Below are 24773 nucleotides of genomic sequence, written 5' to 3'. Positions count from 1 at the left end.
TTAAATCCTACCATGAACATGTATGTTTTTGTTAACTATTAAGGCTAGGGTGGATTTCCTAGGCTGCGAATATGAAATGAGACATTTGCAAGATAGCACAGTTTCCAAATGTGTTGTACTGAATGTTTTTTTGGTTAAAAAAAAGTCGAACACTACATTTGTCAAACATGATAAGAAAATGGCTGCAAGGTACTTTTGTTCATTCTGTGAAATGTAATCTGAAAATAAACAGTAATGCATCTTATTGTCTAAGCAGCTACTAAATAGGTGTGTGCATTGACTAATGTGACATTACATTGAAAGAACTCTTCATCACGTGAATACACCTTCACAGATCCCAAGAGTTCCCTTGTATCCAAATAATATCAATCACCCAGTTTTAAATATTTCTATAACCACCAGATTCCTAAAGAAGCAATGAATCGTATGAAACTTTTGTATTCAAAATTATATTTGTGTTAATAAATGTCCTTTCCAGAAAGTAGAGCCCTCATTATGAATGGAAAAATAATGCTTGTAACTAGTAAAATGTTTGAAATGTTTCATGCTACAACATGTGTATTGTGCAAACCTAATGGAGAACATGCAGTGCTTAAATGAACAGGTAGATTTAAGTTGAGTTCTGGCCCTTATTAGGCACAAAAGCGTTGCAGTTTCCTTTAAAAGTGCAAATTGAACCGGGAAATGAAGCCTTAATTGTTTAAGGTAACTTTTTAGAAATGTGTTTTGCCCTAATCATTCTTTTGTATCCTCAATGTACCTGCACTCTGTCTTATGAGATGTCATAAACTGCACACTAAGTAATGTAAAAATAATGTTATATTATATTTCTAGATTTTAAATAAAAATCACTGTTGAACAGTTTTACTGATTAAGCTTTTACACCTATTTCTAGGTGCGTGTTCAAGTATTTGATGATGGTACATATTTGCTGACCTTATTTTTATTCTAGTTTAGAGAAGAGGCAAGTATTTATATACACCAGCAATGCGTTGCAAGTACCAACTGTGGTACTCACATAATTCCTTGGCTTTGAGAAAGGAGGTAATTATCTGCAATAGATGGACTGATTTATAATTAGTGAATATTATTTTCTATCTTACAAATTGTAGCAATCTATATTTTTCAAATATTGGGGCGAATATTAAATGGATCTGCATCCTAGAGAGAGTTTTTAAAAATGTTTAACAACTGTATAGTCCCAAGTGGTCATCCTCACTTTACTAGGAAGTGCAAAATCTTGGGGCATCAATTTGATACTCGAAGTTCAGTTTTGAAGACATTTCATATGCATTTAACATGAGCCTCACAGACCGTGGCCTAGTGCACAATGGAAGCAGTTACTCCATTACTTCAATCTCGTCCATTCATTCTGAAAGCAGACTAATAAACACTCAGGAACACTTTTTCGCAGAGCTGGCCACCACAATGAAGAGGAGTGAATCAGAGATGCTCCAGGGACAACATAGTAAAATAGTGCAGCTCAGCCCATCGAGCAGAAGCAGCTCCAGCACTCTCAGCGATAGACCAGACAGCTAGGTGCAGGGATCAAAAGTGCAGTTCTGGACCTGGAAAGCAGAGGAGGAGGGAGACCCTTTTGAGGTTCTGATTGCACTGCACACCAGGGGCTGAACAGAAAGGAATGCGCCAATTTGGCCACCTTTGACCGTCTGAGAAAAAGATAGAAAGCAAAGGGAGCAACTGGTTGAGACACCCAAATGGAAATTGAAAAGGAGGCACAGTGAGGTGACCTGACAAGAGTTGTCCCATACTGATAAGCCAAAGCAAGCAGAGTAGAGGGGCGATATTAAAATGGCATCCTTCACATTAGATGCAGTGAATTCTGGCACCAACTCCTACACCTGAAGATACAGCCATGTTGTTATTGGCAAGATCACAGTAACTTGACCCTTGGATGTAACCACTCAGTCTGCAATTAAAGGCAGAAGTGAGCCTGGGTTCCTCGCAATATAGACCATGATTCTTGGTGGGGAGATAAAATAAAGTCCCTCCAATTACATTTTCTATATTTATTTGCATTGTGGAACAAAACAACATACAGTAGAATTTGTTATCTTTGTGATTCCTTGAGACTTATCATATGTTCAAAATGCTGGGAGACTCCAGCCCCAAATAGACAATGAATGGAGCGTTCAAAAAGGTCATGCTAGTTGAGGAATTGCTTCACTTAACTCCTTATTGACTTCAAGGATTCAGGAGAATCGGGGTTATTTCTGTTTTGATAAGAGAATTCAGGCGGCCTCAGGTCAGGAAAAGAGGCTTCATCACTGAGATAACTGGAGGAATTGTATTTCACATTCTCTTAGAGGCCATTTACAATTTGTTTTGTAATGCCTTATTTTATATTCATGTCTTTATTTATTCTTGGATACTGTTTTCCCAATTATCTTTGAGACTGTTTCCTTTTCCTTTCATTTGGCCAGCTGGATGACACACAGTTCTGAATTCTGCATATTATTTACAGGAACCCATTTGAGCAATGCCAAGTACTCTATCTTAGGAACTCCCAGATTACATGATTTGAGTTTCCTAACCCAACTTTGCACCTGGTTCATTGATCAGAGCAATCTTTTGCAAACCTATTTAAACTGCTGCAAGAGGGTCAACAGTGAAAATAATATTGTATCATGTGGAGGTTGAGTTCATAGACATATGATGCATATCAGAATTAATATTGCATCAATCTTCATCAGACACTGAAAACCTCAAATCTTTCACCTAGGTACTGTTAATAGTGAACATTTTGACGTTCACCAGATCATTATTTGTGTGACAAAATCTTTGCAGAGTGGTTGACAAATAGCTTGTTATATAACCCAGAAGGTTTAGTGTTAGGTTTAAATGAATGCTTCTAAACTACAGATATATTTGGGAACAAGCCCCTAAATTCTGTATCCTACTTCTGCTTGAAAACTGTAAAGGAGCGACAGTCTAAAGCATCATGTAGCTAATTGACATATTAGCTGCACCCTTTGCATAAAAGACAATGCATTTTTCCTCAAAGATGTTTAAACTAAAGCTTTCAAAAATACAGAACCAAATTGGTAGATCAGATCAGGTATGGCTGTTCTTTGGTGAACCTAGGATAAAGTTGCCATATAATTAGTTAGTTGTAAACCCAACAGACCCCATCTTCTGTATTCCACAACAGGTCAAAAGGTTCTCCTAGTAACCTGCAGAGTTTTGCCAGCTCAAAAAAGGAAATAATCATTCTATTGAGTTTAGGGGAAAACATTTTCTCAAGTTTATAAGAAATGGACTGAAGCAAAAATTAACTGTTGAAATATAATCTTGATAAAATGTGTAACTATAGAAAAAGAAAATAGATGCAAACTATTGAAATCTTTCTTGAACTGAGGAAGAAGGTGGGCATAGTTGAAGCAACGTAATTCCTCCTTGTTACACATGACTTGACTCCTCATAGAGGAACTCCTGCATGTACTCTCATATTTTGTTGTTCTTCAGATAAATGCAAATATATCCATGCTAACTTAAGGTCTTCTAACTTGACCTGTATTTTAAAGCCAGACTGTCCATAAATTATTTTTTACTGTTAATTCACTTTGAAATATTTTCTTTGTCACGGAACAGAAAAAGAGCTACTAAAGTATAGTATAACTAAACAAGACAAGCTAGGAAGGTTTCTTATGTTACTTTTCAAGGCCATGAAACTGTACTCTTTATAAGGTATACTGTGGCTTTATTACTGATTACCTTAGTTAATTAAAGGACCTGATAATGTACCTATTTGATTTTTGGGCACCCAGTGATCCTGGATGGTTTCTTTGCAAACCATGTGAAGCGTATCTGGCAAGAATACATTTTGCTGGAGACCGTCACAGTGCTGCAAAGGAGCTATCTGGTGTAACTCGGGACTGATAGTGATTTTTTTATGCAAGTATCAGCAGGATCTGCAAGACATGAACAGGTTATTTTAGAGTAATACTTAGTGACAGGAGGCAAACAAAAAAGGGACTAAAGTTATTGGAGAAATAGCAACTACTGATAAAAGAATAAGCTAAAGCAGCTAAGATCCCAGGCAGAAAAATATTATCATCTTTCAATCTAACTGCTGTTCTAAAAGTTATTAGGGTAGTGAAAGTGATAGAAAACAAGAGGACTAGAAGACAGTAATCTTTCCAAAAGGTATTTATTTGGATAAGCTTTTGATCTGAATGAACAAATCCATTATGGTCTCTGTTCTGGGTCGAAGAACAAAACCTGTAAAAAACGCACGGATGAGGACCAGAGACATTTATTTAACTATTTCTGGAATGTTTACCTTGAACTAGAAGGATACAGAATTCTCCAGCAGAGCCTGAAGAACAGCAGATCTTTTGCAGTTCTGTTCAAGCAGAAGACATTTTTTGCACTATTATGTTGCTCCTGCTGACAAAAGTTGTGTAGAAGATGGGCTTCCAAGCAGGTTTTGCAAACTTTTTCAAGATAACTGGTTCCCCACATTGTTCATTTGCTTTTTAGATGGGAGCATTGCTCCATTCTAATTCTAGGAGCTGAATTTTGTAATGTATCTTTAACAAGAAATAGATTTAGAGCCCATTGGCAAAATCGCTTTATTGAATTCATATTACAAAATGTTGATAAATTGTTGCTGTTTGGTTGGCAGATATCCATGGGCTGCTTCGTGACAACCAGACTGGATGTTTTCCAGGTCCGGTTCTGGTGTCTAGTGTTCATTGACTCTGGGAGGACATTTATTTTACAAGGCAATACAACACAGATTAGTAATTTGGCTTTAAGATACAGAATATCTTTAGACCTGGTGAACTGGGAGCACTTGGAAGGCTATTATCAAAAACTACTTTTTCTATCCCAGTTCACGAGGCTCTTCTTTTCCTTGTCCTGAGTTGATGTTATAAGTAGTACAGGGTGGCAATATTGAGGTTCAATGAGGTGCACAGCAGAGTTACCCATGCTCCTCCTCGAATATTTACTCGTTTTAACGAGCCTATGTCCCACTTTATTTCTGATGAGGGTGATAGTGTGGTTATCCGAACAATTTTCGAGCTACTACAATTTGTATATATGTGAATTAGACATAATATCACATTTTTAATATCATCTTGCTATAATATCGCGTTTTTTTAATATGAAAGTAATTAATATTGAAGAAAGATTTTTTTGGGGACAAAATATCGAGTCAAAAATATCGTTATTAGGAAATATCATTTTTGTGTGTTGTAAAAAATATCGGAAAAATATATAGAATGTGTAAAATATGAAAACAAGTTACTTACCTGTAACTTTGGTTCTCCAGTATTGGAAACATTCATAGATTCCCATGCTTGTATCAGTCCCCGTTGTCGGAATAGGAGTTCCCGGTATACATAAAATAGCAATAAAAAACATCACTAAAACAGAACAAAGGCCCATTGCTGTTTTGCAACTCATCCACCTCCTTTTTGAAAAAGAGACCAAAAAAATGAACAACCAATCAGATTAGCCTCACCCCCTAGAACCCGCCTGAGAGAAGCTCAGAACCTCAGATTTTCCTAGCCGTTGGGTAACCCAACCACTGAAGATGGAAGAAGCTGAGCTTTCCCAGGGGAGGCAGATGGGTCGCATGAGAATCTATGAAAGTTTCCAATACTGGAGAACCAAAGTTACAGGTAAGTAACTTGTTTTCTTACTCCAGTATTGGAACTTTCATAGATTCCCAGGCTTGTATCAGGGTAGCTAGCAGTTAATCAGCACATTTTTTGGAACCATTACCAATAGCAAACTAGGAACAAAGTCATAGTAAACAATCATGAAGACATTTTCAGTGTTCAACAATATACTTAGAAACTTCAGAAACATGAATATATAAGGTTCAACATGTGTTAAAGCTGATAAAACAATAATATGGAAGGAGGGATGAAAGGGAAAGCTCACCACTACTGAAAAAGGTTCCTCAGGACTGCTTGGCCGACTGTTTTATCACTCTGCTTCGCAGAATCCAGGCAGTAACGCTTTGTAAACGTATGTTTACTGCACCAGGTCGTTGCACAGCATATTTCCCGGATAGAAACACCAGCAAAGAGGGCGGTAGAAGAAGACATCGCCCTCGTGGAATGAGCCCGGACTTGACCCTCCAGGGGCTTGCCTGCTGCCTTGTTACAATATTGGATACCATTGGTAATCCAACGAGCGATCCCTTGCTTGGAAAGGGAAAACCCCTTATGAGGGTCACTAAAAGCCACAAACATTTGAGAAGACTTCCTGAAGTCTTTAGTTCGTTCAAGATAGAACTTTTAGGACTAGGGACTACTGACCACTGACCATAGAGAATAGTCTGAAGACGTAAGTGCTTTTGCTCCGTAACTGAGATCTTGTCATCGAAGGATTCATCGCCTTGGTGCCATTGCAAGCCTAGCTCCTCTTGTGGACACATTCGTAATCTGCAGTGAGGAATCAGTGGTATGCATGAGGAGATGGAACCCAGTAGGGACTTCTAGAGGCAAACTGAAAGTGACCATTTGAACAATCTGGAAGCCATGGACCTTAGCTTCTCTTGCCTCTCTAAGGTCGCGAAAGCCTTGTTTACTGTGTGTTTTGAATGGCTCCCAGAAATCTGGCTGTCCTTGATGGACAGAGAGAAGACTTCTGATTGTTGATGGTTAGGCTGAGATTGGCAAACCGGCATGTACACATTATGACTGCTGCCTGTTTGGTAAGAGCTTTTAGCAACCAGTCATCGAGGTAAGTGAAGGCCTGAAGCTTTTGTTTCTGCAGGAAGGCTGCTACCGGAGCAAATACATTTGTGAAGATCTGTGGAGCAGATCGCAGTCTCCCTGAATTGAAAATGGCTCTTTGCTACTGTGAAGTGAAGAAACCGCCTGTCTGGGTGAATGGGTATGTGAAAATAAGCGTCCTCTAGATCTAGAGGGGCCATGAAATCCCCTGAGTTGAGAAGTCTAAGGATGTCCTGTAGACAAACCATCCGAAAGGATTGTTTGATGAGCTAGGTGTTGAGCGCCCTCAGATCTAGTATAGGGTGCCACTTCTCTAACGTCTTCCGGATCAGGAAGAACCGGGAGTAAAACCCTTTTCCTCTTTGAGAAATAGGGACCGGTTCTATAGCTCCTTTGAGGAGCATTTGATGTACCTCTAACCGTAGCAGACGGAGATGGTTCAATACCATGGCGTGAGGGGGCTTGGATGGTGGTGGTTGGACAAACTCCAGGGTATGGCCTTTTTGGATGATGTTCAATACCCAACGGTCTGATGATATTTGCTGCCAGTTGTGGAGGAAATATGAAACTCTGCCTCCCACTGATGACACAGGAAGAGAGGACATATATTGCAAAAATAAACACAGTGTGCAGCTTTGTAAAGAAAATATCAACCCAGTAAATGGTTTCTCTGATTATTTTTCAATTACTCTGGGTGATCATATACACTTGACATTAAAGCGTCAACGTTTTGACCCCTGGTTCTAATGGCGATATTGTGCTCGTCCGTATGGGGTCTTCTTTAGGACTAGATAATAGATCTGTGTGTGGCCTATTTAGAAAAAAACAAATGATTGCACTTTAGTATATGGTAAGGTTCGGACAAAGAATCAAGTGGTCTCTCGAGTCCTTGTCTTCAATATATAACCTCTCCTTAGCACAGGTAGCACCTGCTTTAAAGAGGGCCTTCTTCTGTTTATCTGACAACCTGAAGAAATTGTTGAAGAAAAAAACTGAAAAAGTTGTAGAAACCAAGTGCTAGACTCCCTTGCACAACGTGCTGAAGAACATCTGAGGTTCTTTGCTGCTCTCTGGAAGGTTCTAGGGGGTGAGGCTAATCTGATTGGTTGTTCATTTTTTTGTTCTATTTTACAAAAAAAGGTGGATAGGTTGCAAAACAGCAATGGGCCTTGCCTTAGGTTCTGCTTTAGTGATAGTTTATATTGCTATTTTATGTGTACTGGGGACTCCCATTCAGACGCCGGGGCAGGATACAAGCATGGGAATCTATGAAAGTTCCAATACTGGAGTAAGTTGGATGTGCGTGGCTTAGTAAATCCCATGAAAAAGGATTGCGTTGCTTTGCGTCACCTTGTGTGACACAAAGGTAACGCAGGCCCTTTGTATATCTACACCTCAATTAATAAACCAGAAAGGAACAGAGAAATGGTTGATGGTCCCAGAGATAGAGTTGAGACTAATCCCGATGGTGGGAAAAAACCATTGAAGGTGAAGTCTTTGTCCTGGTGCACTCTACCGAAGGCAGGAATCACAAGATATCTTGGGCCAAAGACTTCAAAGAAAAACTACTTACAAATGTCTGCACCCAAGATTAGATAGCATGCGTATGCAGAGCATGTGAGCTACAGCAGCAAAAGCTAGGAACACATATTCTTAGGGGCATACCACAGGCATTTCAGATTGCTGAATACCAAAGATACCTAGTCTTGAGTCCACTTCAATCCTCTTCATTCCATCACCCTACACTTCCTATTTCATGATCCAATTCCTATTTAGTAAATGTTTCCTTTGTAATGCCTTATCTTAGTCCTCCTTTTTCTCTCTTCCACTGGGTCAAAGTTTGATGATGGGGAAAAAATACTCCAATTTACTAGAGCCCAGAGACCAGTGTGCGCTGGACTCAATGGTCTTAATTACAAATTCAGAGATACATTGTTGATCCCTATCAAACGTGTTTGCACAGGGATGAGAATTACAATTTGTGTGATACTTATCAAACCCTTTAAGTTTTCCCTTGATACATTCCAGCAGGTCAAACCTGCCCAAATTTATCTGGGGAAAAAGGCCAGCAAAAAAGGCAAAGCATGTGGAATTCGGAGTGTTAAATACCAACATCAAATGTTGTACCTCAATTGAAAGTTATAAAGAAGGATCAGGAGGTATTTACCACATGTGGTAAACACCTCACTTTGAGGGGTTGGGGGTGGTAACTGTATTCACCACATATGGTAAATACCTCACCGATGCTGCTTATGGAGGGAAAATCGACTGGCTAGGACCCAGTTCCCAAAGATGTCCTTTCAGATGGCAAGGGCCTACATCCAGTAACCATCTGTGTTAGTTGAGATTTACATAGAGCCAAGGCGTCCGTGAGTTGGGATCATTCATAAAAGACACTAGAGGGACCAGTAGCAAATTTGATCCTGGTCAGACCAAGGGAGCTTTGGCTGCAAAGGTACCCAGCAATATTTTCAGTACTAAAAAACCTAGAAGCAGTGTTCAACACTTCTAGAATCAGGTAACCGCCTCCGCTGAGAAGACTGGACCCTAGGCAATGGGGTTGAACACCAAGTTCCCTGGAGGTTAGGGGATGAGGAAAGAGGCACTTATACGCATCACCATGGCATGGGGAATGCTGATGGAGCAGGTTCACGCCTTGACCAAGATGTTACTTGTCCTATCAAAATGTCCCCCACAGTACTTTCTTGTCAGCTGGCCCTTTGAATTCTCAAAAAAAAATCTAAAGAAAAATCCCCCCCCCCAAAAAATCAGGTCACTCTCATCATACCAGTTTCTATTCATGTGGTCAGAGGTTTGTTGTCTATTTCCTTACACAGCAAGCCCATTTCACTCTGGATTTCTGGTATAAAAAAAAATACAAAGACCTACATAGACAAGGACATCTGAACATACTTTACATGAACATTTTATGTGAACTCGATGCTTGGAAGCACACGCTGCTGCTATTTTCGGGTCACTTCCTAGTGATGGGACCGTTGATAGGGAGCCAAACTTTTGGCAAGGTGGGCTCAGGGATCAAAGGGAAAGAATGTTTAATCATGGAATACTTAAGAATTGAAAAGACCTGAGGACCAATGTGTTTTATTTCACTGTACAGCACAGGCACAATGTTGCATTTGATTGGCAGAATACTCTTAAAAAGACACAACACAGATGACAGTTTCATGGTGTCCATGACAGCTCACGCTCTGATACGTCCAGTTCCGGTCTGCATACGCAAGCTGCACGCGCCTCCATTACTATTTTCCAACAAGTTTGCCTCTCATTCTTTGTGAACATAAAACAGTACAACATTATAAATATAACCCATATACATGTATGACCTCACAACACGCTGCCCTTTTGTTCTCATTGCTAACTGGAATGTGCAGTAAAGGTTATTCGAACAAGAGGTCCTCGTCCTGTTCCTCAGAAAGTAAGTTTGCTGGCTCGGAGATCGTAGGGTTTGCTGCTAGGCGCTCGGCTCGTTCTTTTTCTGCCCTGTCTTTGATGATTTTTTTCTTCTCTTGAATCTTTTTCAATCTAGAAGACAAAACCCATATGGATAACAATAAGCAGTTCTTGGAAGCATAAAAAGTACACTCCTGAATGCTTACTACAGATTGATTCTGGGGTTTCCAGAAAACATCCTATGCTGAGCCTGATCACACCAACAGATTTGGCCATCTGGGGGGGAAAGGGCCACATCCGATCTTCAAAGATCATTTTCAGCACTTTGAGTGACTCATTTGCAAGAGTGAAATTTATCGAGGCATCTTAACCACTGAACAGAATATCAAGACTAGCGGAGGCCTGGATAGATGACAACTATATCTATTCTTGGTTTCAAATGATTTACGTTGTATCGCATGAAAGGGTCCATAAAACATAAAGCTGACAATGCTTTTCATCGACTGCACACTGTTATAATGATAAAATACAGGTGCTGCTGGGTGTCAGATTGGGGTGCTACATGGCATTGTCCACTATTTTCATTGTGTTGTAGACAGACCTGTGCAGCATGAAAGGTACCTGTGCTAGGGCTCTGACAAGGAGAGACCTTTGGAACCAAACCGCTCTCTGCTGCCCAAGTGCACATAGTATGAGCAATCCTACTCTCTCCTCCATCTTTAAAACCACATAGGCCACCAAAAGGCTGACAGTGACGATTTAAAGTAAATATAACTGTTTAAATGTATTACCTAACAGTGTGTTGAACAGATTATCCTGAAAGCAGTACAATAACTGAAGCATTGCCCCAGATTTAGCAGGTGTAGTTGTGGCTTTAAGAAAAGCATGACTTAGCCTGTGAGCATCTGTTAGTAGCTTGTAGTGCTGTAGATTCACATACTTTGCATACACCTGCCTAGAGTTGGGTTCAGACATTACACGTTGTTTTTCGTCAAAGAAGCTTCAGATCACAGGATGTTTTGAGACTCTTCCCCAAGTGTTCCAATGCAAAATGATCAGGCACTAGCTAACAAAATACCTTCTGTTCCAATCTCCAAGGATATATATTTCCCCCTAGGTACCTTCTGATGAGATCCTAATTTTCAAAACCATGGACTAATGTTTCCCACGTGGAGGAAATGGAACAATCAGACCAGGCAGTCAACTTCATAATGCTAATTCAGGTGTAATATTTTTAAACATTTTAAGTTACGCATCACCCTACGCCATCCTGCAGTATTTCTTCCCCATATGACAATTCTGCTATGGTATTTAAAAATCTAAATAATCTCTGGACATTCAACAAAAATAAATGAACCACAAATCAATTGTTCTGAACACATTGCTCCCACGTGGCTACAATAGTAAGCAGCATTTTATAGAGACGTCCTAAAAAAGTGACTTTTACTTTTCGGCTTCAATCAGAACGTAAAATAAAGCATGGCCATCTACCAGAATCTGGGATCTGGGAGTAGGAAGATGTGTTGAACAGAGTGCTGGGACATTAGTCATTATGGTTGAAACCTTTGTGTGTGAATTGCTTTAAATGCCACGGAGAAAGCTTTGAAAACAATGGTCTCTGAATTGTAAGACCAGGGATTGCCTCAGCCAATACCAAGCCAGAGACAGTTTGAATCCAGTGCCCGAAGAGGAACGGTTCTCATCAAGAAAAGGTATAATAGAAAGCGAGAACTACCCTGCCAGGGTATACTTATATGGTCCCATTAACGAGATCCAAAGGAAGAAGGAGGGGGTGACATAGATTAACGCTTCGGAGCCAATGATATATCAAAACTCATTCAGCATAATTGATTGAGAAAATAGAGAATTTTTTATTTTTTTAAAAAATGACAATTCATAAATAGAGTCCATGGGAAAACTTTCTAAAGCATATATACAAACACAGGAAAAATATTTTTCTCTTAGGGCTAAATAGGTGTCATCATTAAAAATTCATACAGGGAAAAGGGTTTGTGAACGTCCCACACACTCCCACAGTCATTCACTAAGCAGACATACACATCTCAATCTCACTCACTATAGGAATAGTGCAAACATACATCTACAAGTATAGGAGGACCCAGGGGCCTGCAACATAACAATCAATGTTTGCTAACGTAGAGACAAAACAACAACATGGAGGCAGTTAAAGATGAGGTACAGTAGGTAGTGATACTACACTAAAGGCCATCCATGTAGGTCACGCCATCAAGAAAAGGGTCTTTCCCACTGTACTAATGCAAGGGCACAAATTTAGTTGGAATGAAGCGGTCAGTAATAACAAAGGGACGCACTTTCATAACTCATGTGATTTAGGGGGCTGCTAAGACCATTATCTTAGTTGCAGTTATTCTCAAGTTATTCTGCCCCACCACGTTGGCCATCGCCATTAGAAAGGCAGCAATAACATATATATATATATATATATATATATATATATATATATATATATATATATATATATATATATATATATATATATATATATATATATATATATATATATATATAATTTTGTTGCAGATTTATATAGCACAAACTCGACCCAAAGGTACTGGCGCACTTTACATGAGCACCAGTTACATTACAGACTGGCACATTCATAAGTTCTTCAAGCGTTTTCCCTCTGCTGAGATCAGGAACTGTATAGCATCCAGAAAGTTAACAAAGCAATTTCTCAAAGCAATATTTGGGATCGGACTGTGTTAAAAAGAAGAGGTCACAGGTTTGAGCTCAACACAGGATAGATTAGCATTATAAAAAGGACTTGAATAGGGGCATTACCGCAATGCAATGAGCTTTTAGTTCTTGTGTTTCTCTCTAGACTATAAAGACCAGTGGATCTCATGATGGAGTGCTCTCCAGGAGGTGCCATTACTAACTAGGAGAACAACAGTACAAGGTTTATCTCCACATAGTCCTTTCCCATCTCGGTCAACAGAAATACTGTCCAGGGCAGAGGGACTTTCTCCACTTTTCCTATGCCCTTTAGTTACCTTGTTAGTTTTGATCTATCTGCTTCCTAGTATTTTCAGCACACATGAACAATGCAGAGTAACTTTAAACAGTTGGCAATAAAGACAGGGGGCCATATTACCAAGATGTGCGTTCAAAAACGCACATCGCACATTTCCTATCACCGGCTTTTATCGCCGTGTTAGCGCGTCATTATCAACGCGCAACACATAGGCGATTTTAAATCCGGCGATAGCCGGGGATAGGAAACATTAGCGCGTGAAAACAACCATTGTTGTCACACGCTAATGTGTGCCTTGATAATATGGGGGGGGTGCATTCAGCTTTATGAACCACACCCCATGTTATCAATGCCTAACACCTGATCAGAGCAGGCGTTGGGAGACCTGCGATAAACAAGTTTATTGCAGGTCTCCTTCTCCCAACACCTGCCTTGGTAATAGGGTGTTACCACCTCCAACCACATTTTACATGTGGTTGGACGTGGGAACGCCCACTTTGCAGGTCATTAGTGATGTTTCTCGCTGACATGCAAAGTGGGCTTAAGGCAGGCGTTAGCATGCCCTTGTTAATAGGGCGCTAGAAGTATCGCCGCTTTCCCGGCACAATTCGCCGAAAAAGCGGCAATACTTCACCTTGGTAATATGGCCCAGGGTCCTTAAATTCACTTGTAGGTGTACATTCAAAAAGCCTCCAGCCTCTCCCCAAAGGCTATACTCCTTGAAGAGAATCATGCAGAATTAAAACAAGGCATTTTACCTGGTCATTTTACCTACATTTTCAACACCATTTTGGGGGCAAAGTGAGTATTTACAAACCTCTGCAATGCACTGCTAACAATCTGGAGAGTCCCCTGTCTACTGTATGGAACTACTGTGTTTATTCTCAACTATGAACACAATCTTTTCTCTGCTCAGTACTGGATTCTTAACAGGACAGGATACTTATTTATTGAACCATGCTGCTTTACGAGTTTAACAATCTATGTGTTGTCACAACAATAATAAATATTACTGCTGCTCTGGTATTGGGGACTGTAATTAACCAAAATATTCAAGCACCATGGTGTAAGCAGAATACATATGTACGCAAGGAGGCCAAAACTCACCTGTAGAACTCCTCTCTCTCTCTTTCGTCCAGTTCAGTGATGATGTAAGACAGAGTCCGCTCAATCCTGGGAATGATCACTACAGAAAACAAGAGAAAGGGCAGGAGGTGAAGTTAGAAAACAAGAGGACACCCCCTTTTCTCATGTTCTTCAAGGTTTCTTTCATGATGTGCTGTTCCTCTTGTGTACACAGTGCTCCACTTTCCTTGCTGCTAGGTCTGCACTATACAGATTTGCTAAATATGTAAACCCAAATTATTCATATTATTGCCCGAACAGCTTTTCCAAGCTTTACCGTCAACTTCCTACCCAACACTAACGGCCTACCCCCAGAGTACAAGCAGTGTGAGCAATAATGGAAACACTCAATGCTAAACATCTAGGCTTCTCTGTCGGGAGTTCTACCTACTTCACACCAGTGCTGCTAAGAGCTGAGTTGTAGACCTTCATCAGTGCAATCCAGAGTATTTAACAGAATGGCAGATGCTGTTCCAGACACAGTAATACCCCCGCCCTAATGTTAGACGACCTTGAGTGACCTTGAGTGAGATGATGGATGACATTAGGACTGACACTTGGAAAACATAGCCATAGATTAACAGAAGAGAGACAAGAGGGAGGGTTAATACACCCACTACTGACCGATTTAAGCTCAAATGTGAAGTCTCTGAATTTTGCAGGACTCTGAAATTGAAAGCATTCTTCAGCAATTCACCAAACCAAGGGACGGAGGGAGATACCAATCTAAGAAGAAAATCTAAGTTCTGCCCACCATCCACAACAGTGCCTATTGAAATTCAAGCATTCGAACAAGCAATAATGAAAGGGATCGATGAAATAGACAATAAGAAAAAAATCTACCACAATATGACGAAAAAAGAAAAACAAGCACTATCCGAACTAAGAGACAACGAGGATATTATAATCAAACCCGCAGACAAGGGTGGCGGGGTTGTAATCCTCACAAAAGAAGGATACAATGAACAGTGTTTGGCTCTATTGTCCAATGAAACTTTCTACAGACATCTAGACACCGACCCCACTGAGAGACTAACTAACACGATCGCAATAATGGTACATGAGGCAGAAACGAATAGTTGGATATCGAAAAAAGAGGCAGAATTTTTAACACCTAAGGGCCCCAAAATACCATTCTTCTATTCGCTACCCAAAACTCATAAAAACAAACTCCCTCCCCCTGGACGCCCGATAGTGTCGGGAATTGGATCTCTGTTGGAGCCACTATCGAAATTTGCGGACGAATATTTAAAGCCTCTGGTCCAAAAAACGCCCACATATCTTAAGGACACGAGAGACCTCTTAAATCAGATTGCGGATTCAATCAAGGCAGCATGCTACTGGTAGGACTGGATTTGGAATCCCTCTACACCAGTCTACCGCAAGAAGATACCCTGAAGATGTTGGAGGATCTTCTCTTCATGCAAGATTGGACATATAAGACCCCCCGTCACTTTATACTGGAATGCTGCAGATTGGCTCTACAAGAGAATTACTTTGAGTACAACGGTCAATTATTTCTCCAATGCCATGGGACCTCCATGGGCAGTGCGTTTGCGCCTTCAGTAGCGGGACTCTATGTGAGCCGCTTAGAAGAAGAATGCATCCTGAACAACACCAACCCCTACGTTTCCAGCATTAAATATTGGAAACGTTATATTGACGACGTCCTACTCATATGGGACACACAATCTGATCTCACCTTCTTCATAAACTGGCTCAATGGCAGAGACCCTTGGCTGAAATTCACCTTTACATCGCACAGGCAAACAATTGATTTCTTGCATCTTACCATCTTTTCTGAAAATGGAAGATTGGAGACTAAGACCTTCACAAAACCCACAGCCAAGAACTGCTTACTGTCATACTACAGTTACCATCCTCGGCCCTTACGAGATAATCTTCCGTACAGTCAATTTCTTAGACACAAACGGAACTGTAGTAAAAAAGAAGATTATAAAAAACAAGCGGAAGAACTCAGTCAAAAATTGAAGAAAAGAAACTACACACCGGCAACAATAAGGAAGTGCGAAAAACGGGCCAAACATCAGCCCAGAGACTGTCTCCTACAAAGCACCAATAAAGAACCAGTGAAAGACCTTGTGACCTGTGTGACAACTTTTTGCCCAGCCACCTATGAAGTTCAAAAACTAATAAATAAGAAATGGCAGATACTAACCTCTGGAACCCTGAATTGGCCAAAGCCAAGGTTTGCAAACAGAAGAACAAAAAACATAAAAGACGTTCTTGTTCACACCAGACCGAAGAAATTACTCCCAAGGTCTAACATCAGAGATGTAAATATGATGCCAGTTACCGGACATTATCCATGCGGTACATGTGGGGTTTGTAAATTTACCTCCAGCACGAAAACCTTACAATTAAATGACAGTTTACTATGGACTCAAAGAAGCCATACAAACTGCAACTCGACACACGTGATCTATCTAATCACATGTCCATGTCAAAAACAATACATCGGCATGACCTGCCGCAAAGTCAAACTCCGTATAGGAGAGCACCGGAGCAATGTTAGGTTGAAAAAGAACACAACTAAACTGTGCGCTCACTTTGTAGAGGCTGGCCACACATGTGATGACCTAAAATGGACAGTCCTGGAAATGCTAGACTTTAAAGATCAGAACGCTGAACAAATTCTATTCAACAAAGAACAGAGATGGGTCGATCGCTTAAAGACAGACATAGTGGGAATGAATGACCACATTCCATGGCATCAATTCTGTTAATCCTGCCTGACCGCATGCAGGAGAAGAAAAAATCTGTGGCTATAACCCCTTAATGCAAAGATCTAAATTAGTATATGATACCTGAAAAGCCTAATAGAAATTCCACCATCTTACAGTGCCTTTTCTGTATACACAACAGTCCTTTTTCAGTGTCCTTGATCAGTATAAAAGACCGGAGAACTAAGACCCGCCCATAACCAGGGGCAGAGTCAGCACCAGGCACGAAATCCGCGCCGCATGGGTAAGAATGGCGTTTTCCTGTGTTCCTTCAGTGATCAGGTGAGAACTCCTTTGCTACTAACCATAGACGCTCCGTTGTCTCCCACCTAGTAAAAATCCAGAAGCGACTCCGGGTCCCTGTTGATGCCAATAACTGAACTTACAAGGTAAAATACTAATGTGTGCATGGGTATCCACTGTATACCGTTGATATAGCATTTTTAGAACAGTCACAATTATTTGATGTCTAATGTGGGCATAGAACCGCTACCATGTGTATCAAACCTTAACATGGTAACGATCTAGAGATCCGATCCCCAGAAATATCAACAATCAGTTATCACATAAAGACTTATGTATGACCACCGTCCTTAAGACATTGATCAATTAGCAGCCACAAGGCTGTATACCACTCCCTCCTCAGACCGCTGCTTCTCCAATATTCTCCTTTTACCCGATTACCTTTACAAACAGGGTTAATCCTGGTTAGCATTAATTATGCTTGATAATGTGTGCACTAGTATGCCATACCTCACATGCATACCAACTGACACAATCTCCTTGTTGGTTTCTTCTTCTTTCTACAGCTTGGAAATTCCAATTAATCATTTTTCGTTACACACACCAATAGTGTGCGTTTCTTCTTTATGTATGTTTGTTTTTGTTTTTGTTTCTGTCCTGACGAAAGCTCCCCTGACCCTGGTGGGCCCCGAGAGCTGAAACATGTCGACACTCCTTTATAATGATATGGTAGCCCAATAACTCAACTACCTCAATATCACAATGGTTCTTAATGATAGTGACTAGTCCTTTTTTTGAGATTAAATTGTACAGTCCTGACTAAGTCATTATTTTTTAAAATATTTTTCCCCCTCCTTTTTATTTCTGGACACTTCTGTAAATACCAGAAGTAGCCTCTGGTGAGGCAGGCATCCTGCACGTTAATCGTTGACCCAATGACTATGCCAGGACTCCTGATGGGGCGGAAAAAAGATATACCGCTACGATAATTCCAGGAAGTCTATGAGGGTTCTCGATAAAAAACTATTGGTTTTTTGCAGAAACTAGTGTCCATTCTCTTTTTGATTATAATACAGGGTAGACCTATTGGGTCGATACAAACAAGTACCCAGTATTTTATTTATTTTATTTTTGTGTTTTATAGAGCGCGAACATGACCCGTGAGGGTATCAGAGCGCTTTACACGGTATACATTGTTGAGCAAACAAAGGATTAAGGTGCAGGGACAAATAGATCAAACATTACACGGTATACAATGTTGAGCAAAAAGATTAAGGTGCAGGGACAAACAGATCCACACGAGTGGTTGCACTCATTGTCATAGACAGAACCAAAAGCAAGGTTCCAAATGTATTTGTCGTGGGTAGCTTTTGATATGTGAGGCGGTAGTCTTAGGTTAGTCCCACTCAATGAGGAGGTTCTGGGCAGACCTTAGGCGAAGAATTTACCCATGAGGAAGGTTTTCGTCTCAGTTTTGAAGCGTGCTAGAAGAGGGATTTTTCTGATGGAGGGTGGAAGAGAGTTCCAGATTCGTGGTGCTGCTCCGGTGAACGCCCTGTTATAAGTTCTTTTTTTTTTTGAAGGAGGCAGGTTGAAGCAGTAGGTTTCTGGCAGACCTGGAGTTTCTGCTTCCTCTGGATATCACTAATTTCTGTGCCAGATAAGCAGGGGAGTTTGTGTAAAGCGCCTTGTGTACAGTGCAAGCCAATTTCAACTGGATTCTGGCCTCCAGGGGGAGCCAGTTCAGCGCTTTCATGTGTGGAGAGATGTTGTCAAACTTCCTGGTACCTGTGAGTAGTCTGGCAGCCGCGTTGAGGCACGCTTTTAGAGGTGCTAAGGAGGTCTTAGGTAATCCTGTGAGGGAAGAACAGCCGTATTCCAGTCTGGAGATGACAAGTGCTTGAACTGCAGTTTTTAAGTCTGGTGCATCGATGAAAGGTTTCAGCTTCCAGAGGTAGCTCAGGTGGAATCTGGCTGCTTTGGCCATTGAGTTAATGTGGTCTCTCATATTGAGGTTACTGTCGAGGATAATGCCCAGGGATTTGGCAGAGTCCACAATGGTCGGTGTGCAATTCAGGGCTGTGATGGCCTTAATCCACATCTGTATCTCCGGGTTGGTTTTAGATGGGGAGATTAGGAGGAATTCAGTTTTCTTTGCATTTAGTTTGAGTTGGTTATTGGCTAGCCAGTGGACAGTTAATTTCAGGGTCTCGTTCAGGGAGATGATCTCATTGAGCGAGGAGATGTTGATGTATAATTGGGTGTCGTCCGCATACATATGGTAGGAGATGTTGGCGGAGCGAAGAACTTCGGTGAGTGGCTCAAGGTAAAGGTTGAAAAGGGTAGGGGAGAGGGTTGAGCCTTGAGGGACTCCGACTGTGACCGGGGTGGGAGCTGATAGATTGCCGTTGATGAGGAATCTCTGGGAACGATTGTGGAGGAAGGATCTGAACCATTCTAGTACCACGCCATCCAGGCCCATCCTGAGTTTGAGGCGTTCAAGTAGTTTTTCATGGTTGACCGTATCGAAGGCAGAGGATAGATCAAGAAGGATTAGAAGGCAGGTTTTGCCTTGGTCTAGGGCTTGGAGGGCATCGTCCACGATGTGCAGCATAGCAGTTTCGGTGCTGTGCCCTGGTCTAAATCCAGATTGGAAGTCATCTAGTAGGTGGAAGTTGTTAATATGCTGGCTTAGTTGCTGTTGAACACACTTCTCTAATACTTTGGCTAGTAGCGGGATATTGGAGATAGGTCTAAAATTGTCAGGAGAGGCAGGGTCAAGTTATGGTTTTTTTAAGATGGGGAGAACTTGGCCAGCTTTCAAAGGGTCCGGGATCAAGCCCTGCTGGAGAGAGGCGTTGATAATTGCAGTCCAACAGGGGACGATGGATTGGGAGGCGGTGGTGAGGCAGTTGGAAGGAAGCGGATCATTGAAGTGATTGTTTGGTTTTAAGCTAGAGAGAATTTTTGAGATGGAGTCTTCATTATAGTATTTGAAGTCCGTCCAGCGGGCTTTGTTTTTAGGGGAGGCCATAGAGGTAGGAGTGGAAGGGTGTGGCAGAGCAGGAGGGGGTTTGGCGCAGTTGGTAGTACTAAGTTCAATTCCTAATGCCGTGATTTTATCAGCGAAGAAGGAAGAGAATTCGTCTGCAGATATTAACGATTTGGGGGATTCTTTAGTTGTTTTAGCCAGTTTGTTAGATTGGAATTTGACCAGTTCAAAAAGCTTTTGGGGTCTGTTCTTGGCGTTCCCTAATTCCGATCTGAAGTACTCTTTTTTGCAGTTGATGATGTGCTTGTTGTAGGCATTTCTCGCCTGGCGCAGCAGTTTTAGATGCACTGCTGAGGGGTGTTGTCTCCAACTTCTTTCAAACTGACGGAGGGCTCTCCTCTCCATGTTGAGGGAGCCAGTGAACCAAGGGTTTCTGTCCTTGATTTGAGTTCTTTTAAGTTTTAGAGGGGCAAGGTCGTCTAGAATGTTCGAGATGGATGATGCGTAGTGCTCGTTGAGATCGCTAACCTTGGTTATGTGCAGGGGTGGGGGTAGGTCAGATCTGCATCGAGCCTCGAATTTCCCAAAGTCAAGGTTCTTAGTGTCTCTGGTCCATCGCTTGGGAATCACCGGTTGAGACGTCTTTGTCTTGCGAGTCCCGGGCAAAATGAAGGATATGGAGTGATGGTCAGACCAGTCACAGGGGTCTATGGAGATAAGCTTGACAGCGGACTCCTTAGAAATGATCCAGTCAAGGATGGCTCCTTTTGAGTGGGGAGCTGGTCAACTTGTTGATGGTGTATTAAGGTGTGGCTAGAAGATTAGCAGTCACCAGTGGAAAGTGCATTCCTGATTTTGGTGTTTGATGTTCTCTAAAGCATATACACATTTTTAAAAATTCATAGGGGCTCATTACGATGACGGGTAGAAAGCCTCCGTCCGATACCAACTCAGAATCGGGACCTACCGACTTGCCGTCGGCGGTTCTGACCACTGGCTTACGATGCAACCGACATCTGACACGTGGTGGTGGTTAAAAAACCCTGCACCCTGTTGCATGATCCCTTAGGTACCCCCTCAGCCATCAACCGTAGGCCGCGGGGTATAGGGGGTCCGGCCAGGAGTCCCAAAAGTTACCTTCCGACAGCCTTTCCGTGTCGGACAGGCCAACGCAGAAAGACTATTTGAAATCAACATTGTAATCCTGAGGGGGGGAAACGCTGTCCATATGGTTGTACGATGCGGGTCCGACCGACACGAATACTCCACGTGTCGTTCAGAGCTTATTCGGGATGACCGCATAGTTTACATTCTGACCGCGAGCATCCTCATCAGGGCTCCTACTCGGTCAAGGAGAATCCAACTGTCGGGAACAGGTTTTCCGCCCAACATTGTAATGAACCCCATAGTTTTCATTTACATTAAACTGAAATATTTCTGAGGGACTTTGAGAGAAACACTTTCGCAGGAATAGGTCAAGGGTTGAATTAAGCACAAATACCTCTACACATAAGGACATATAAACTCAGAGGCATATTTACAATATTTTGGCGTAGGGCAGCGCTGCAAGCCTTCTAGCTTCACTGCCCTGCATCAAAAGAAAAGGGCAGAAAGGCGCAAATCTACAAGATACGGTGCCTTCCTGGCACCACTGTGACACAAACTGCAGCCAAGTGTCAACGCAGGAACCCTTGAACCATGGGGCAAGGATGTCTGTGATGTTGGCATGATTGTTTTTGTGCAGAAAGGGGCACCTTCCTGCACAACAATAATCAAAGGAGATGTTTTCCTCGTTTGCTGCAGAATACAGCACACGTGAAAAGAGGAAAAACAGGGAGAAATGTAAACATTTCTGCCCTTGGGAAGGCGTTAGTTTTGGCGCTGCCCTAGATTTACTCTATGTTGTAAATCTGGGGCAGTATCAAAAACCATAGGTGTTGCGTGGGAACACCCACAGTAACACCCATGGATTGCCCCTTCCACGCAGAGTAAGGCATTGCCTCACTCCACATTTACAACGCCATAAAATGCCACGCAGGGTGGCTTAGCATGGCCTTGTAAATAAGGGCCATCACACTCTGCCCCTGGAGCGCCACAAAATGATGCTAAAGCTGCATAAAAGTGCCACAGGTGCATTTTAAATATGCCTCTAAGTTTGAATGGAAACATGAAAATAAAAGCATTTCGTAAATATGATAGTTAATGAACACATAAAAACACATCCCAGAGGACAATTATGGGAGGAAATCAGGAAGTGACCAGAGTTTCTTCATTCCCTTATTTGGGGGTCATTTTTGATGAGTGGGGGTCAAGGGTCCCACAAAGAAAGGTTAAGAGAACCATGCTGACAACATCAGTAGCCTTGATATTGGAGTTTACAAAAAGGTTGGGAGCTAGATCCATACAAGCCATTGTTAAAGTTTACCAAGCTAAATGTCTATCCATTGCTAGTTATGGAAGGGATGTATGGGGATATAAGGATTGTGGTGAGATACAGAGAGCTGAAAATGATTTTATTAGAAGACGACTGTTAATCCCACAACCAGTTACCACTTTTATAGAGCATGAAGAAATGGGGTAGGAGTATATTGCGGACATCCTGGCTCTTTCACCCTTAGCTCACTGGTTCACAATTTGGTCAAGTACCGAGCTAAGACTGAATCCGGCTATCATAGAAGATTGTATTTTCCTGGATAAAGGTTATTCTATCCTACGGCTGCACTATATTAAAGTCTGGCTGGAACAAATGGGGTGTGTAGAGCTGTATGGGGCACCGGACAGGATCACCAAAAAAGATCGGTCCTGGATTAAAAAACAATTTATGACCAGACTTAAAGCAAATCGAGAAGACAGAAGTTTTAAAATCTACAGTTAGGGCCCATATACTCCTAAAAACAGATGTTTTTATGGAACCCTAACCACCGTTATATCAATCAATCAATCAGGCATTTATAAAGCGTGCAACATACCCGTGAGGGTCCCAAGGTGCTGAGGGAGGGGGGTGGGAGGGGAGGGAGGAGGGGGAAGGGGAGGAAGGGGGGGCTGCAGCTATAGGTCGAAGAGCCAGGTCTTGAGTAGTCTCCTGAAGGTCTGTGGGTCCTCTGTCTGCCGAAGTTGGAGGGGGAGGGAGTTCCAAGTCTAGGCGGCACGGTAGGAGAAGGATCTGCCATATCACCTCTTTCTTTTAACCCGTTTTAGATTGAATCTTTTGCACTGGCTTTTAGCAGAACCCCCAGGTGCAACATAAGGTGGAAGACCAAGGGCCATGCTCATATGATAACTTCTCGCTCCAAGATACAGTGCACTTTATGTTTTTGTGTAATTATTATAAGACCTTAACCCATTCCGTGCTCCCGTTGGCCGACAGGAGCACTACCTACCTGATGCAACGAACGACCGTTGCTGCCCCACCCATTTCTTCTAACGTTCCGCACTGGCGCAGAACGTTCGCAGCAATTAACGTGTTAAGACAATGTTCTATTTTACCGTTGCTCAGAGGGAAGGGATTTGGTAAAACCAGCCCTGATCCACCTTCAAATGTTACAGTCCTCCAAATTTTGCTTTAAGGTGGAACGTTTTTTGGAGGGTGCTCTCAGAAGTAGGAAAAAACGTTTGTGCTGCTGAAACTATGCAAAGGCCTTTTTAAATTGAATTATTTTTATTAGTACTTAAATATTGAGGATATATACTTATTAGGAAATGTACTTTTTATTCTTGTGATGAACTTTTGTGGTTTTCATTGAACCGGATAAAGTATTTATTGATTGACTAGGGCTCCTCATTCACTGGACATCATGCAAAATGTTCAAGCACACGACGGTTCAACACTGGTCTAAGGGGGTCAGATCCAAGAAAGATTTTCAGAATACCTTCTGCCTATGTTAATATTTTTTACTTAAAGTCGGCCTATATAAATGCATCTAATGTGGTTGGCTTAAACATCTAGCCTGGCTGCAGCCTGCAGGGACCTACGCTGAACACCATTCTAGAGCTTGGTTTTTAACTTTTTGCAGTGGGCACTAACAGCAGGCGGGGACTGATTATGTTCACAACCTGTGTGGATTCCTGCCAGGGAGAGGTAACACCTCTTCCAGTAGCAGGCCGCTATTGTATCCTTTCTTGGGTGCTGTTCACACTTCTCCCCATGAGGACAGAAGGTTGTCTTGTGGCCTGCATCTGCGAATGATCACTGGAAACCTTTAGCAACAGAGTGGAATTGTTTCAAGTTGTCTATTACTCAAATGTTACATTAAATTAGGCTTGGTCATCACATTGGGTTTAATGTAACAAATGTTTTGATAGCTTGAAGTACCAACTTTAGTAGTCCAATTCAGAAGTTAGCACAGCTGAGTTGTCAGTGGGTAACCCTGAATTTGCCAATGGGGCTACTAGCCTTTCCACAGTAAAAAAAAATACAATTTTGGGTTTTAACTGTTAGGACATATAAACATTTCCTACTTTTTTTTATAAACAGAACCCTGCATTAGGGCTCGTCATATATATTAAAATAAAAAGGAAGGTCTGGA

The 24773-nt window shown here is 41.7% G+C and overlaps 2 protein-coding genes across 2 annotated transcripts in view; one reads left to right on the top strand and one right to left on the bottom strand.

Moving 5' to 3' along the window:
- The window catches only part of PALS1 (protein associated with LIN7 1, MAGUK p55 family member), a 489281-nt gene extending 488417 nt beyond the window's left edge, over window positions 1–864 (top strand). The window contains exon 15 of the mRNA XM_086951985.1: window positions 63–864. The gene's annotated coding sequence lies outside the window, so the exon portion shown is untranslated. The remainder of the gene's footprint in view (window positions 1–62) is intronic.
- An 8762-nt stretch (window positions 865–9626) lies between these two features.
- ATP6V1D (ATPase H+ transporting V1 subunit D) overlaps window positions 9627–24773 on the bottom strand; it is a 110336-nt gene continuing 95189 nt past the window's right edge. Inside the window, exons 8-9 of the mRNA XM_086951984.1 lie at window positions 14251–14329; window positions 9627–10259 (exon numbers count right to left, since the gene is read on the bottom strand). Of these exons, the coding sequence (XP_086808110.1) occupies window positions 10115–10259; window positions 14251–14329 (224 nt within the window). The 3' untranslated portion in view covers window positions 9627–10114. The remainder of the gene's footprint in view (window positions 10260–14250; window positions 14330–24773) is intronic.

Source organism: Lissotriton vulgaris, unplaced genomic scaffold (genome assembly GCF_964263255.1).
Source record: "Lissotriton vulgaris unplaced genomic scaffold, aLisVul1.2 SCAFFOLD_817, whole genome shotgun sequence".
In the NCBI taxonomy this organism is placed as follows: Eukaryota; Metazoa; Chordata; class Amphibia; order Caudata; family Salamandridae; genus Lissotriton; species Lissotriton vulgaris.
This window is presented reverse-complemented; position numbering and strand designations above follow the sequence as displayed.